Source organism: Carcharodon carcharias, chromosome 21, assembly GCF_017639515.1.
Source record: "Carcharodon carcharias isolate sCarCar2 chromosome 21, sCarCar2.pri, whole genome shotgun sequence".
NCBI classification, from domain to species: domain Eukaryota; kingdom Metazoa; phylum Chordata; class Chondrichthyes; order Lamniformes; family Lamnidae; genus Carcharodon; species Carcharodon carcharias.
The window spans coordinates 13602084-13617035 of NC_054487.1; the positions used below are offsets into that span (position 1 = coordinate 13602084).

At 42.1% G+C, this 14952-nt stretch overlaps 1 protein-coding gene across 12 annotated transcripts in view; it reads right to left on the reverse strand.

Annotated features, from left to right (window-relative positions):
- Nucleotides 1–14952, reverse strand: part of LOC121293089 — a 219927-nt gene that overhangs the window by 163923 nt on the left and 41052 nt on the right. For 11 of the 12 annotated variants that reach the window (XM_041215688.1, XM_041215699.1, XM_041215698.1 and 8 more), the window contains 4 exons: nucleotides 12351–12467; nucleotides 11231–11353; nucleotides 8898–9020; nucleotides 5826–5951 (listed from right to left, as the gene is read on the reverse strand). In XM_041215688.1, the coding sequence (XP_041071622.1) occupies nucleotides 5826–5951; nucleotides 8898–9020; nucleotides 11231–11353; nucleotides 12351–12467 (489 nt within the window). The remainder of the gene's footprint in view (nucleotides 1–5825; nucleotides 5952–8897; nucleotides 9021–11230; nucleotides 11354–12350; nucleotides 12468–14952) is intronic. The other variant, XM_041215693.1, reaches the window with a different exon arrangement.

A 14952-nucleotide genomic window follows, 5' to 3' on the forward strand; every position in this document is an offset into this window, starting at 1 on the left:
CAGCAAAGAATGCTTGAAAGGCTAATAAGGAGGGAGAAGTTAGAGTACAAGGGAAAGCTGGCTTGAAATATAGAATCCGAGATTAAGAGTTTCTACAGCTATTTAAAAAGAAAAATAGTAAGTAAAGTGAGAGCTGGTCCTCTAGAAAGAGATAATGGGGGATTAATAATGGAAAATAAAGAAATGGCAGATTCATTGAACAGATATTTTGCATCTGTCTTAACTGTAGAGGATATAATTAACATCCCAGAAATAATTGTGAATGAGGAGGTGAAAGGAAGGGAGGAACTTAAAACAATGACTATCACCAGGGAAAAGGCTACTGAGATAATTATTAGAACTAAAAGGTGATAAGTCCCCAGCTCCTTCATTCCAAGGTCTTAAAAGAAGTGGCTGCTGAGATAGTGGGCAGAATTTTGCCATCAGATGGTGGGCGGGCCCCACCGACTCAGCGGTGGGTGGGCAGCCGAACTTCACTGCCGAAATGGGGCCGGCGGCCATTTTGAGTGGGCGGGCCAATTAAAGCCCGCCCATCGGCCTTCCCAACAGGAAGCACTAGCGCTATGTGCTTCCTGTGTGTGTGGGGTCGGGGGGGCGGTGGGGGGTGGAGGGATTCCCCATCTTCAAAGTGCGCTCTTTCACGCATGCACGCAAAAGAGCGCTCTGCTCCCTGAGGCAAAGTACTGTCTCAGGGAGTTTACTGACAGGTAAGAAAAGTCAAAAAATAGAGAAATATTAAAATTATTAACATGTTCCCCTCATGTGACAATGTCACACGAGATGGGACACATTAATAAGAAACACATAAAGTTTATTAAATTTTTAAAAAACGGACATAAAACCTCATCCTGCCAGTGGATGAAGTTTCATGAAGAATCTGGAGCCCACTGGGGCTCCTAGCCTGCCTGCCAGCCTTAAGCTTGGACGGGCAGGTCTTGTCAATGACCTTAATTGGCCATTGACAGGTTGGCGGGTGGACAGTTGATTTTGCTGCTTGCCCACCTTCCTGAAGATTTAAATGGACCGGGATGATGTCGGGGTTTCCTCCCAACGTCATCCTGCGTCATTTTCGCCTCGGCGAACAGGCCCCGCCCCCAAATCGCCGAGGGGAAAATCCTGGCCAGTAGATGCATTGGTTTTAATTTTCCAAAATTCCCTAGATTCTGGAAAGGTCCCATCAGATTGGAAAATAGCAAATGTGACTCATCTGTCCAAGGGAGGAAGGAGACAGAAAGTAAGAAACTACAGGCCAGTTAGCTTAACATCTGTCATAGGGAAATTGCTGGAATCTATTATGGTTGCTAAACTTACTGATGACACAAAGATAGGGAGCAAAGTGAGTTGTGAAGAGGACATAAGGAGTCTGTAGAGGGATATAGATAAGCTGAGGGATTGTGCAAAAAATTGGTAGCTGGAGTATAATGTGGGAAAATGTGAACTTGTCTAATTTGGCAGAAAAAATAGAAAACCTGTGTATTATTTAAGTGGCGAGAGATTATAGAAGTCTGATGTACAGAAGGATTTGGGTGTCCTGGTACATGAATTAAGAAAAGTCAGTATGCAGGTACAGCAAACAATTAGGAAAGCAAATAGAATGTTGTTTATTGCAAGGGGAACGGAATATAAAAGTGGGGATGTTTTGCTACAGTTGTACAGGTTGGTGTGACCACATCTGGAGTTTTGTGTACAGTTTTGGAGGAAGACACAATTAACTTCCCAGTGCCAGGAAGATATAATAATGTTATTGGAATTTATCGTAAAGTAATGGTGAATGTGTATATATTTGTCCGTGTGTGTGTGTGTGTGTGTGTGTGTGTGTGTGTGTGTGTGTGTGTGTGTGTGTGTGTGTGAGAGAGAGACTTAATTGGGTTAAAGACAGCTGGTCTGAAGGCTTTGATGTATTAGAAGATGAACTAGGTTTGAAATGTTAAGCAGGTAAACATGGGGGAAGTTTAGAATGTAAGGTGTAAAGGGAATATTTGAATTTTTAAATAACCTAGACTAAATTGTTTTCAAAGGAGGGGTGAAATGTGTCACCTACCCAGGTGAAGTTTAGAAGCAGTGTGTTTATTTTTCCCCAAGATTACTGGTAAAATTTAGTACTATGAGAGATCTTCATTTTTAGAAAGATAATGTCCAAAGACATGGTGAAACATTGGTAATTTGTATTCAAAGGGTAAAATATGTATAAAGGAGACAAGACTGTGTGTAACAGCAGGTATTTTAAAATCTAACAAGTGTGAAAAGCCTTAAGCATCTATGCCTCAAGCTGCTATCTACAAAGAACTGAAGTTAAAGAAACTGACTTTGAATTGGATTGTTCATGATGTCCTGTTTCTTTGCCTGGGTCTTGTAAAATCTATGTGTCTTACTGTTGCCTTAATGAAAGTGTATCTGTGAGTCAGATTAATTAGGGGAATTAGAAGTTATTATAGCAGTAATTTTGTAGACATATGTATGTACATAAAATAATTTCTCATATTAATAAATGTTTAATCTACTTTTGTAAAAAGCTATAAGACTCTGTGCTCTTATTATTACTGAATTCAAAGCCTGAATCTTGAAACATACAAATTGCAAAAATAGTTGTGGCAGTTGTCTCAAGCTCCCCTTGGAACTTGAACAGCTCAGCATTTACCATCGGCTGTAACCATAACACCAGAAATATTAGGGATTCAAAGGTCTGGTAAGAAGGAGGAAATTAGAATGCTGGAGAAATTAATGGGACTGAAAGCTGATAAATCCCCAGGGCCTGATAATCTACACACCAGGGTACTAAAGGGGGTGGCGATGGAAATAATGGATGCGTTGGTTGTCATCTTCCAAAATTCTGTAGATTCTGGAACAGTCCCAGCAGATTGAAAGGTGGCATGTGTAAACTCACCTATTTAAAAAAAGGAGGGAGAGAAAAAACAGGGAATTACAGACTGGTTAGCCTAACATCAATGGTAGGGAAATTGCTAGAGTCTATTATAAAGAATGTAATAACAGGCCACTTAGAAAATATCAATGGGACTAGACAAAGTCAACATGGATTTATGAAAGGGAAATCACGTTTGACAAACCTACTGGAATTTTTTGAGGATGTAACTAGCAGAATAGATAAGGGAGAGCCAGTGGATGTGGTGTATTTGGATTTTCAGAAAACTTTTGATAAAGTCCCACGTAAGAGGTTAGTGTGTAAATTTAAAGCTCATGGGATTAGGGGTAATATATTGGCATGGATTGAGAATTGGTTAGCAAACAGGAAACAGAGAGTAGGAATAAATGGGTCTTTTTCAGAGTGGTAGGCAATGACCAGTGGGGTACTGCAGGTATCAGTGTTTGGGCCCCAGCTACTCACAATATATATCAGTGATTTGGATGAGGGGAGCAAATGTCATATTTCCATGTTTACTGATGACACAAAACCAGGTGGGAATGTGAGTGCTGAGGAGGATGTTAAGTGGCTTCAAGGTGATTTATGCAAGTTGAGTGAATAGGCAAATACATGGCAGATGCAGTATAATGTGGATAAGTGTGAAGTTGTCTACTTTGGTAGGAAAAACAGAATGGCAGAGTATTATTTAAACAGTGATAAATTGGAAATATCGATGCACAGAGGGACCTGGATGTCCTTGTACACCAATCACTGAAAGCAAGCATGCAGGTGCAGCAAGCAGTTAAGAAGGCAAATGGTATGTTGGCCTTCATTGCAAGAGGACTTGAGTACAGCAGCAAGGGTATCTTACTGCAGCTGTACAGGGCCTTGGTGAGACCACACCTAGAGTATTGTGCACAGTTTTGGTCTCCTTACCTAAGAAAGGATATACTTGCCATTGAGGGAGTGCAGCAAAGGTTCACTAGACTGATTCCTGGGATGGCAGGATTGTCATATGAGAAGACATTGGGCCGACTAGGCCTGTATTCACTGGAGTTTAGAAGAATGAGAGGGGATTCATTGAAATGTATCAAATTGTGACAAGGATGGACAGACTGGATGCAGGAATGATGTTTCCTCTGGCTGGAGGTCTAGAACAAGGGGTCACAATCTCAGGATACGACGTAGACCATTTAGGACTGAGATGAGGAGAAACCTCTTCACTCAGAGGGTGGTGAAGCTATGGAATTCTCTATCACAGAGGGCTGTGGAGGCCAAGTCACTGAATGTATTTAATGAGGAAATAGATAGACTTCTAGCCTCTAAAGGCATCAAGGGGTATGGGGAGAGAGCAGGAGTTGGTGTTGAGTTAGAGGATCAGCCATGATCAGATTGGAAGGCGGAGCAGGCTCAAAGTGCCGAGTGACCTACTCCTGCTTCTATTTCTCTATGTTTCTTTGTTTCTCCTTATTTAAGAAAGGTTCACTTGGCTGATATCAGGAATATCAGGAATGGTGGGGGGGGGGTTTAATCATATGAGGAAAGGTTGGACAGGTTGGGTCTTTATCCACTGGAGTTTGGCAGATTGAGAGGTGATTGTTTGAAACATATAAGATCCTGAGGGGAGTAGACAGGCTGGATGCTGAAAGGGTGTTTCCCCCTGTGGATGAAAAAAGAACAAGGGGACACAGTTTAAAACTTATGGATCTCCCATTTAAGATGGAGATGATAAGATCTGTTTTTCTCTGAGAGGGTTGTGATTCTTTGGAACTTTCTTCCCTAGAGAGCAGTGGAGACAGGGTCAATGAATATTTTGAAGGCAGAGGTAGATAAATAATTGGCTAATTAGGGAGTCAGAGGTTATCAGGGATATATGGAATGTGGCGCTGAGGCTGCAATCAGATCAACCATGATCTTGTTGAATGACGGAGCAGGCTTGAGGGGCCGTATGGCCTGCTCCTGCTCCTAATTTGTATGCTTGCATTGGAAAAGTAACCAGAACACAGGACTGAATCATCCACAGTCAAGAGATGGAAGATGAAGGCTTCACTTCTGAGAATAGTTGGAGCTGAGGAGAATTTTTCAGAGGACTATGGTGTACTTATGGGTGGTGCCTACACAAGTAAATAACTTTAAGATTGATGCGACTTACAGGAGAACTCTAGGGGGAAGTATGAAGTAAACCTGAGTTTATAACATATGTAGTTATATACCACATTGTTAAATTACCAGTGCATGTTTCATTTAATTATTTTATTGCAATAATGTTTGCTTTGTACAAAATTGTGAAATCTTGCAATGTCATTCTAATGGTAAAATCCAGGTGTTTGGATTTCTTCTTCAGTGTTAATGGTCCCTAACCAGATCATAGCAATGGAATTTAGCTTGAGGGTGAGAAACTAGTGTGTTAAACATAAATAAATGCAATTACAAAGAGCTGACTATGGTAAACTGGGGAGATGGGTTAAAAGATAAGATGGTAGAAATACACTGGCAGATATTTAAGGAGATGTTTCATAGCTCAACAAAGATATATTCTGTTGGGAAAGAAAGGATCTATGGGAAGGATGCACCATCCTTGGCGAACTGAGGGATGAAAGCTGGTATAAAGTTGAAAGAAAAGGTGTACAATCTGTGAAGATGAATTGCAGGCCAGAAGATTAGGAATGATTCAGATATCAGCAGAGGATGACGAAAACACACTAAAGAGGGAGAAATTAGAATATGAGAGTAAGCTAGCAAGAATTATAAGAACAACAGTAAGAGCTTCTACAAGTGCAAAAGTAAGGAAGCCTTGCTACAAATGCACAGGGCATTGGTGAAACCACACCTAGGGTACTATGTACCAGTTTTGGTCTCCTTATTTAAGGAGGGATTAACTTGCATTGGAGAATACAAGTGTCGCTGTTTTGTAAAAAAAAGATCTGGTACGACTGCTCCCAAAATGAAATGTGAAAGGTCAAACCTGTGCAGGTTGTTCTGCTTCCGGGTCTCAAGGTGTATCCTGGGTGACAGCGACATTGGTAACTGCCCATCGTGTTCACACAGCGCTGGGAGCAACCGCCATTGTTCTGTAAGCATTCATCCACATCTGAAAAGCAGAGGCTTCTCATTAGCTTTCAAAAAGTCTGGATGGATGTTCAATTAAAATGTTAAAATGCAACAAAGTCACATCTTTCAAAATTCAAAAACTATTGAATGAAGTTTACAGATTCAGTTGTTAACATTTTAAATCCAACCAGCATGTTGGGAGTAGTTTTAACCAAAATCGCCCAGCGGGAAGCTAACAGAATCAGATCACCCATCAATTTTAACATTCTATTGACCTCCATTCAATGGCTGATCCAATCACGCCCGTCCGCTGCCTGTAATTTTGGATCAAATTACCCCACATCACTGATCTCAAATGCCTCCATTGAGCACAAAATCTAGGCTGACATTTCAACATACTGATGTTACGCCAACTTGTATAGGATATAGAGTGAAGATATATATATATATATATATATATATATATATATACACATACATATACACAGAGAGAGAGAGAGAGACAGGATGGTGGAACAGGGAGAAAATGAGAGAGAATACTGGAGGGAGAGAGCATCAGTATGTTAAAGAGAGAGCTAGAAAGGAGGGGGAGAGAGAGAACTAATTAGAGACCATGACGGGGAGAGAACAGGAATGCTAGAAATGGGGAGAAAGTGAGCTAGAGGAGAGAGAGATAGAAACATTGTATAACAAATAAGAGCTGGAGTAGGGCATTAGGCCCTTTGAGCCAACCTTTACATTCAACATGGTCATAGCTGATCTTCTACCTCAACTGCACTTCCTGTTCCATCCCCATTTCCATTGATTCCCTTAGTGCCCAAGAATCTATCAACCTCTGCGCCTTGAATATGCTGAACGGCTGAGAATTCCAATGATTCTCAACCCTTTGAGTGACAGAATTTCTCCTCACCTCAATCCTAAATGGCCGAACCCTTATTCTGAGACCGTGACCCCATGCACTAGATTCTACAGCCAGGGGAAATATTTTCTCAGCACCTATCCTGTCAAGTCCCTGTGGAAATTTATATGCTTCAATTAGATCACCTCTCATTCTTCTAAACTTCAGGAAATTTAGTTCTTGGCTATTCAAGATCTCCTCATAGACAATAGACAGTCCCTCATCCTACGAACCAACTTAGTGAAATTTTGTTGTATTCCCTCGAGTGCAAGTATGTCAGTCCTTAGGCTGGGAGACCAAAACTGCAGACATTACTCCAGTTGTGGCCTCACCAACGTCCAAGACTTCGTTAATGTTCTATTCCAATTTCTTTGTAACAAAATCTAATATATCATTTGTCTTATTAATTGATTTCCATACCTGCATGTTAACTTTCTGTGATTCATGTACCAAGACCACTTAGATCCCTCTCAATGTAAACACTTCCCAATCTCTCTCTCCACTCAATAAATAACCTGCGTTTTTCATTTTTTCTACCTGAGTGGATAATTTCACACTTTGCCACCTTGTATTCCATCTGCCAAGTTCTTGCCCCTCACCCAAACTGTGCAGCTTCTTTGTGTCCTCTTCACTGCTTACTCTCCCACCTAAATTTATATTGTCAGCATTTGTATTGTTTAGTGCAGTGGCATAGTGGTATTGTCACTGGACTAGTGCTCCAAGACCCAGGGTAATGCTCTGGGGACCAGGGTTCGAATCCTACCGAGGCAGATGATGAAATTTGAATTGAAGAAAAATCTGGAATTAAAGTCTAATGAAGACCATGAAACCATTGCTGATTGTTGCAAAAGCCCATCTGGTTTACTAATGTCATTTAGGGAAGGAAATCTGTCTGGCCTACATGTGACTCCAGACCCACAGCAATGTGGCTGTTTCTTAAATGCCCTTTGAACAAAGGCAATTTGGGATGGGCAATAAATACTGGCCTAACCAGTGATGCTCAGATCCCATGGATGAATAAAAAAAAACTTGGATATGTTACAATCAGTCCTCTCCTCCAGGCCATTAATATAGATTGTAAATAGTTCCAAGAACTGATCCTTGTGGTATCCCAGTAGTTATAGTCCGCCAACCTGAAAATGTTCTGTTTTCCGGTTTTTTGCCTTTTAATCATTCCTCAATCTATGATTAATTCTATACTAATAGTATGTTAATACATCCATTCCGATGCAGTCTAATTTTATGTAATAGTCTCAACAGATAATTTTTGAAAATCCAAATACATTTGCGCCACAGAAGTTTCAGTCAATGACCATCTCCAACAAGGGACAATCTAACCATCTCCCTTGACGTGTTTTGTACTTCATAATCACTCACATGTATTAATCAATAACAGTATACAAATAATTGTTTGGTAGTACAGAACTTGAGTATTGTTGAAAAAAGAGACAAGCTATCAAAACTTTCTGACACTTGCACTCATCAGAACAGTTCACAAGAAATTGCCAACAGTAAAAGTGAAATTTATACTGCATGAGAAAAGATTGCTGATTAGTTGGCAAGTGGACCCTGATTAGTGTAGATGCTGTCACGGAGAATGCAGCATGGACCAGTTAACTGACCAGTTTTGTTCAAATTAAAACTGGGCAGGTTGACTCTGACAGGTCAAGGCATTGCCCTGGGGAATGAAACAAGGAATGACAGCTCCCCAAGCTTTTGTTTAGTTCATAAGGCACAAATGTGGACATGTTCCTTCTGTCTGCAAAGGACAGGGTCCTGTGTGTGAATGTTTGTAGCTTCTAGCACACGTAAATGAGGCCCGCTGCGTGACCAACTGATAATCTTAAATTGTTTTTGGTGCAATTTTTAGCACAGTCAGGGTTGTTTAGCAGCTGTTGTCCAATTGCAGAATCACATCCAATCTAGGACTCTATGTTTTGAGTTTTGCAAGTACTAAATGGTTGGGTATGGTCAGTATTGGGCCTTTTGTGAACAGCCAAAGGGCCCTGCTGTTTGATACAATCTGCAAGATGTTAGGATGTATGGCCTCTCCACCTGCGTGAAAATTCAGGCCTCAGTGTCAGTTACCTGTACAATTCCTTCCATCTCCAGTATGTCCAGCCTTACACACACATTGGAAAGAGCCGGGGCTATTGAAACAGGAGGCTGAGCTGTGACAGTCATGGTCTCCACTTTCACATTCATTCACATCTGAAGTTGAAAAGAAAGGAAGAGTTCATTGGAGGATTCCCAACTTTTTCAATCTTAAACTTTCCACTGTTACACACCCAGATTTAGGTTCGAACTTTGTAAATAAAACAGATTCGTAGATGGTTCTGGATTAGAAAAATCCCTGGGATTCACTGGCATAAAGGTGGGAGGGAAAATTCCCACACAAAGAAAAATGTATGATTGATTTGTAACCATGGCAACTGTTCAACAATTTGCTTCTAAAGAACACCATCAACATAGTAAATCACCTCAAGCTTCACAGGAGAGAACATCACACAAAATTGGACGTCGAACCATATAAAAGGACATTAGGTGGCCAAAAGTTTCAAAGAAGTAAGCCTTTATTGAGCGTCTCAGTGCAGGAGTGAGAGGTGGAGAGGCTTGGGGCCTAGGCAGCTGAAAGCATGACTAACAATGGTGAACCAAAGGAAATTATCAATACATAAGAGGGTAGCTTTGGAGGAAAACAGAGTTCTCAAAATGCTGGAAGAGGTTTCACACACTGGGTGAGTTGAGGCCATGGGCAGGTTTCAACCTTAAAAAGAATATTTTGAATTTGAGGGGTTGTTGGATTGAGGATCCATTGCAGGCCAGCTAGCAGAGGGGTGGTGGAAGAACAGGACTCAGTGCAATGTATTTTTTTCAGATAGTGAACACCAAGCAGGTTAATTCCTAGTACTATACATCCATTAAAATGGGCTGAACACAATTCCAGATTTGTGGGATCCTGACAATCTCTGGCACAAAGTTATCAGCTCTGATTTTCTGCATTCCTTTATTCACCAAGAGATTTCCTTTTTATTGGACAGTACATCCCCAAACAATAACACATTTCAGGGATTGGACACCGCTCAGAATAGTCAAAATTGAAAATAAATAATTTACAATTCCTCAGAGAATGAAGTCGCATGAGCCTGAATGCAGCAAGAGGAGAATAATATCCAGACTTGGGTTCATCAGTGGCAGGTATCGTTTGTGTCACTTAGCTCACAAGAGAGAGTCTAACTACCACCCCATGACATTCATTGGCATTACCACTAACAACCCTCAGTGTGAATATATTTCTTATTTCCCTGCTAGTTCTTTGGTCACTTATTTTAAATCTATGACTGTGACCCATTTTCCAGAGGAGATAATTTGTGCCTACTTCCTCAAGGAAAATCTCTCAATTTTTCTTACCTCCATTAGGTCTCTTCTTCATCTTCTCTGATTTAAGGAGAACAATCCCAGCTTCTCCAATCTGTCCACATAACTGAAATCTCTCATGCCGGTATCATCTTGTTTAAACCACCTCTGGACGCTCTCCAAGACCTCGATATTGTTTCCAAAGTGTGATACTCAAAATCCTTCACAATTCTCCAATGGAGGCCGAATCAGAGATTTGTAAAGGCTTGCATGAGTTGCTTATTTTTGTATTCAATGACCTCACTTATAAATTTAAATATTTATATATATATATTTTTTTTATTTTCTTAATCACCTTGCCAACTTTCCCTGGCACCGTTAAAGACTTAAGAATATACACCGCCAGTCATTCCACTCATGAAGCCTCCACAAAATGGCTCCCTTTAAATTATGTTGCTTTTCCATGTTGTTTGTACCAAAGTGCATCACTTTATCCTTTTCTACATTAAGTTGTATCTGTCATTTGTCTGCCAAGTTCACCAGCCTGACAATACCCTCCTGAAGTCGGTTATTATCCTGCTCACTCAACACTTGGTCCCCAAAATTTGAATTATCCTCAATCTGAAATTATACTCTTCAGACCGAAGTTCACACCATTCATAATAAAAGCAATGGTTCTGACACTGACCCCTGGGGGACTCCATGGCATACTTTCTGCAGACAGAAATCGATCTATTCACCACCTCTCTCTGCCTCTTTTCCCTTAACCAGTTATGCACCCAAGTTACAGCCATCCCTTTCATACCAGGTGCTTTTATCTTCTAAATGTCTGTTAAATGGTTACTTCATCATACAGTTTTTGAAAGTCCATATATACATCTGCTGCTGGACCATCATCAACTCTCTCTGTTACTATACTGAAGAACTCAAGCAGGTTAGCCAGGCACAAGATGCCATTAAGAAATCGCTGCTGGCTATCCCTTATTTATACCCACTTCTTTATGAGAGACGAAAGATGGAAATAGGAATCAAATTTTACCCTGGGAAGATTCAGTGTTAGTTACCTGTACAATTCCTTCCATCTCCAGTATGTCCAGCCTTACACACACATTGGAAAGAGCTGGGGCTGTTGAAACAGGAGGCTGAGCTGTGACAGTCGTGGCTTCCACTTTGACATTCATTCACATCTGAAATTTAGAAGAAAGGAAGAGTTCATTAGAGGTTCCCCAGCTTTGTGAATTTCAAACTTTCTACATAGACCCAGATTGAGGATTGATCTACAGGACTCTAATAAACGATAAGTTGATCCCCTCTGGTGGTTCGATTGGTAAAGGCCCAATGTGGTGTAACAATGAACCTCACAGCACAGGAAGATCCCAGTTCACATTCCTACTGTGTATGGAGTTACTGAGCTCAGTTAAGGTATCAGTTGGTTATTAGAAACAGTTTCTGCTGTCCTGGGCTGGGAGGAGAAATCATCGATTGTTCCGACACCTGACTGGTGCCCAGTTACTTCAGCTTGAAAGTGCGTGTGTGTTAACACAAGAGTGAGGGCAGGATCAGCCCCAGTTGTGATGTCCCACTGTGAACACTCACTGTCTATGATGATATATGAAGAATCGCTCCTCAGTGAAGGTCTGTGTAACTGTACCACAGCTAGGGGAGAATCAGTGATATCAGGAAAATAGTCTAGTGAAAGGGAGGGGACATCAGAGCCACCTATTGCATGATCTCTTGGAGCAAGATTTTTCCAATTCATTCAGCAGGTTCCAACTGCACTTCAACAATTCAAATCTTTGTTCGAGACTCGGATAGAAAAAGAATTCAGAGGCAATTTTTGAGAGAAAGTGCATTGATAACAAGGGAGATATGAGGGACGTGTCCACTCACTCCATTTTTTTCTGAATCCCATTCTGCCTTCCCAGGTTGCATATTATTTAACAGAAAGGCTCTGATGTCCTCACTGAGTAACAATTCTTCATGTTTGAATGTTGGCTGTTTGAACATGAGGAGAGTCACTGTTCAGGTAGAGGTTTTCATCATCAGCAAAGCAAACTCCAGAACTCACACCCTGATCCCGCCCCTGTCCCAGTGTGGTTTGGAAATTTACAAAATCTCCAGTTCTACTTGGAAGCAGTAACTTCAGTTCATTCTCCAATGAGTTCAATGATTCCCATCACACACCTGTACAGACAGATGCATTCCAGGTGTAGCCAGTCACACAGGAGCATCTGAAGCTTCCGTCCTGCTGGGTACAGGAGGCATTGGGTCCACATGGATTGTTGAGGCACACGCCAATAACTGCAGATATAAAGGAAATGATATGGTTTAGAGAAATCACAACATATCCGAATGGAATCCCATAGATGGGGGATATGGGTGGAAAATTATATTTCATAAATATCATGGTGGTGATGCAGGCAATGACAGAAAGAAAAGTCAAAACTGGAAATTTGCACTCAAGTCAATGGACCTTTGGCTGGTGCATCAAATTTTCCATCCTGCCCGTGACGATTCCTGACATGGATGGGGCCGGAAAATTCTGGCCACATTTCTCTCTGTGCTAATTTAGAATCTCAGAATGGTGGCCATTCAGCCCACTGAAACCATCCCAGCTCTCTGGGCGAGCCAAGTAGCTAGTCTCACTTGCCCGATTTTTCCCCATACCCTTGCAATATCTTTTCGTCAGGTGTTTATCCAATTCCATTTGAAGGGCACGATTGAACCTGCCTCCACCACATTCTCAGGCAGCGCACTCCAGATCATTATGACTCACTGAATAAAATCAATTCTCCTCATGTCGTCTTTAGTTCCTTTGCCATTCACCTTACATCTGTGTTCCCTTGTTCTCAATCCATTTGCAAATGCAAACAATTTCTCTGTATCTACTCTGACTAAACCCATTAGAATTGTCAACATCTCTATTAAATCTGCTCTGACAGTTTTCTTTTTCTGAAGAGGACACTCCCAGCTTCTCCAATTGATCCTCGTAATGAAGTCACTCATTCCTGGAACCATTCCCATGAAATGTTTTTGGCCCCTCTCGAAAGGATTCACATCCAATCTGACAGGACAATATCCAGAATTGCATAAAATGGGCAGAATTTTCTACAAATGAGACTATGTGCATTGTTGGCAATTTTCAGCAGTGCCCGCCCTACCAACTGGAATGGCAGGAACTTGTACCCGATTTTGCGTTTGCAGCCTCATTAATTATGCAAAGGAGTGTATCGGTCTGAATCACCTGGCGGGTCAGGAGTTGATTTGTACGGCTGCAGGTTCGCAGGTCTGGGCACTATTTTTAAAGGCCAGTCCAACGCACAATCTCACTCTCATCAGCCCACCAGAGATGCCTGGCAGCCAGAAGAGGAGAAAGGCTGTGGCAGAAGAAAAGACATGCATGGGTGGAGGAGATGCTTAGGCATGTCCACATCTCATTTGCAGCAGTGTTTGCATCATTAGATGGTGGCGAAGGCTTCAAGTCTTTTCTCGCATCGATCTGGTTCCTAAGTGCGCTCTCAGTTCCCAGAGTGAGCTCACTCACAGGGCCCCACAGACCAAAGCAAAGATCATGGCCTGGCGATTCATGAGGCAAGTGTGAATGCGGGACTCGTTCTCGCTGCAAATGGATGGACATCCCCTGAGTTGAAAAAAAAATGGCATTGAGGGCTAGGAGAGATGTGGCCATATTCCCTCACTTGACTTTACTCCTCCTGGAACCTGTCAGTGATTAACGTATCACAGGCAGGTCTCCCACATCTTCCTTCTTCCATGGCGTGATCGCGCTCTTACTGACTCTCAGTAGCCTCCTGAGGTCCTTGGGCCTCCGGATCTTCATCCTTTGATGAGCTCTCATCCTCCACTAGGTCATCTTCTGGCAAGGGGTCATCTCTTTGCATAGCCAGATTGTGAAGGGCTCAACACACTACAATGATGCGGGAAACCCTGTCAAGAGTGTATTGGAGTGAGCCACCTGAGTGGTCCAAATATCTGAAATGCAGCTTCAGAAGTCCTATCGTCTGCTCTATAAGGGAGCGCATGAAGCTGTGAGTAGCATTGGACCTCTCCTTGGACTGATTCTGAGGGTGATGCACCAGTGTCATCAGCCAGCATTTCAGTGGGTACCCCATATCCCCAAGCAGCCATCCCTGCAGACATAATGGCCCCTCAAAAATCTCAGGCACCTGGGAGTGACTCAGGATGTAGAAGTCTTGGCAACTCCCACGGTACCGTGCACAAGTATGCAGTATGCGTTTCCGGTGATCACACACCAGTTGTACATTGATGAATGATAGTCCTTGTGGTTTATAAACATTACGGCCTGCTGCCATGGAGCCTGTATAGTCACATCTGTGCAGTCTATTGTACCCTGCAATCTTGGGAAGCCTGAGATGGCAGCAAAGCCCATGAATCTTGCAACCTGGCTATCTTTGTCCAGAGCAAACCTGGCATAATGATGGGCCTTCCTGTAAAGGGCATCTGTGACCTCCTTTATGCATCGATGTGTTGCAGGTCGCTTGTTGATCCTTGGAAAGAAGCAAAGGCCAAGAAATTGAGTGCTGCAGTCACCTTCAAAGCCACTGGCTGATGATACCCTTCAATTCCACATGGTGTAAGGTCATCATAAAGAATGCGACATATGTGATGTACTAGATCTTGGGACAAGTGCACATGTGCATGGCATTGCCTCTCACTCATTTGTAAATAGGAGACTCTTGGACAATAAACCCCTGGCCTAGTGATTTGCCTCCATTGTCTAGGTCTCTCCTCCTGACCCTCCTGTTCA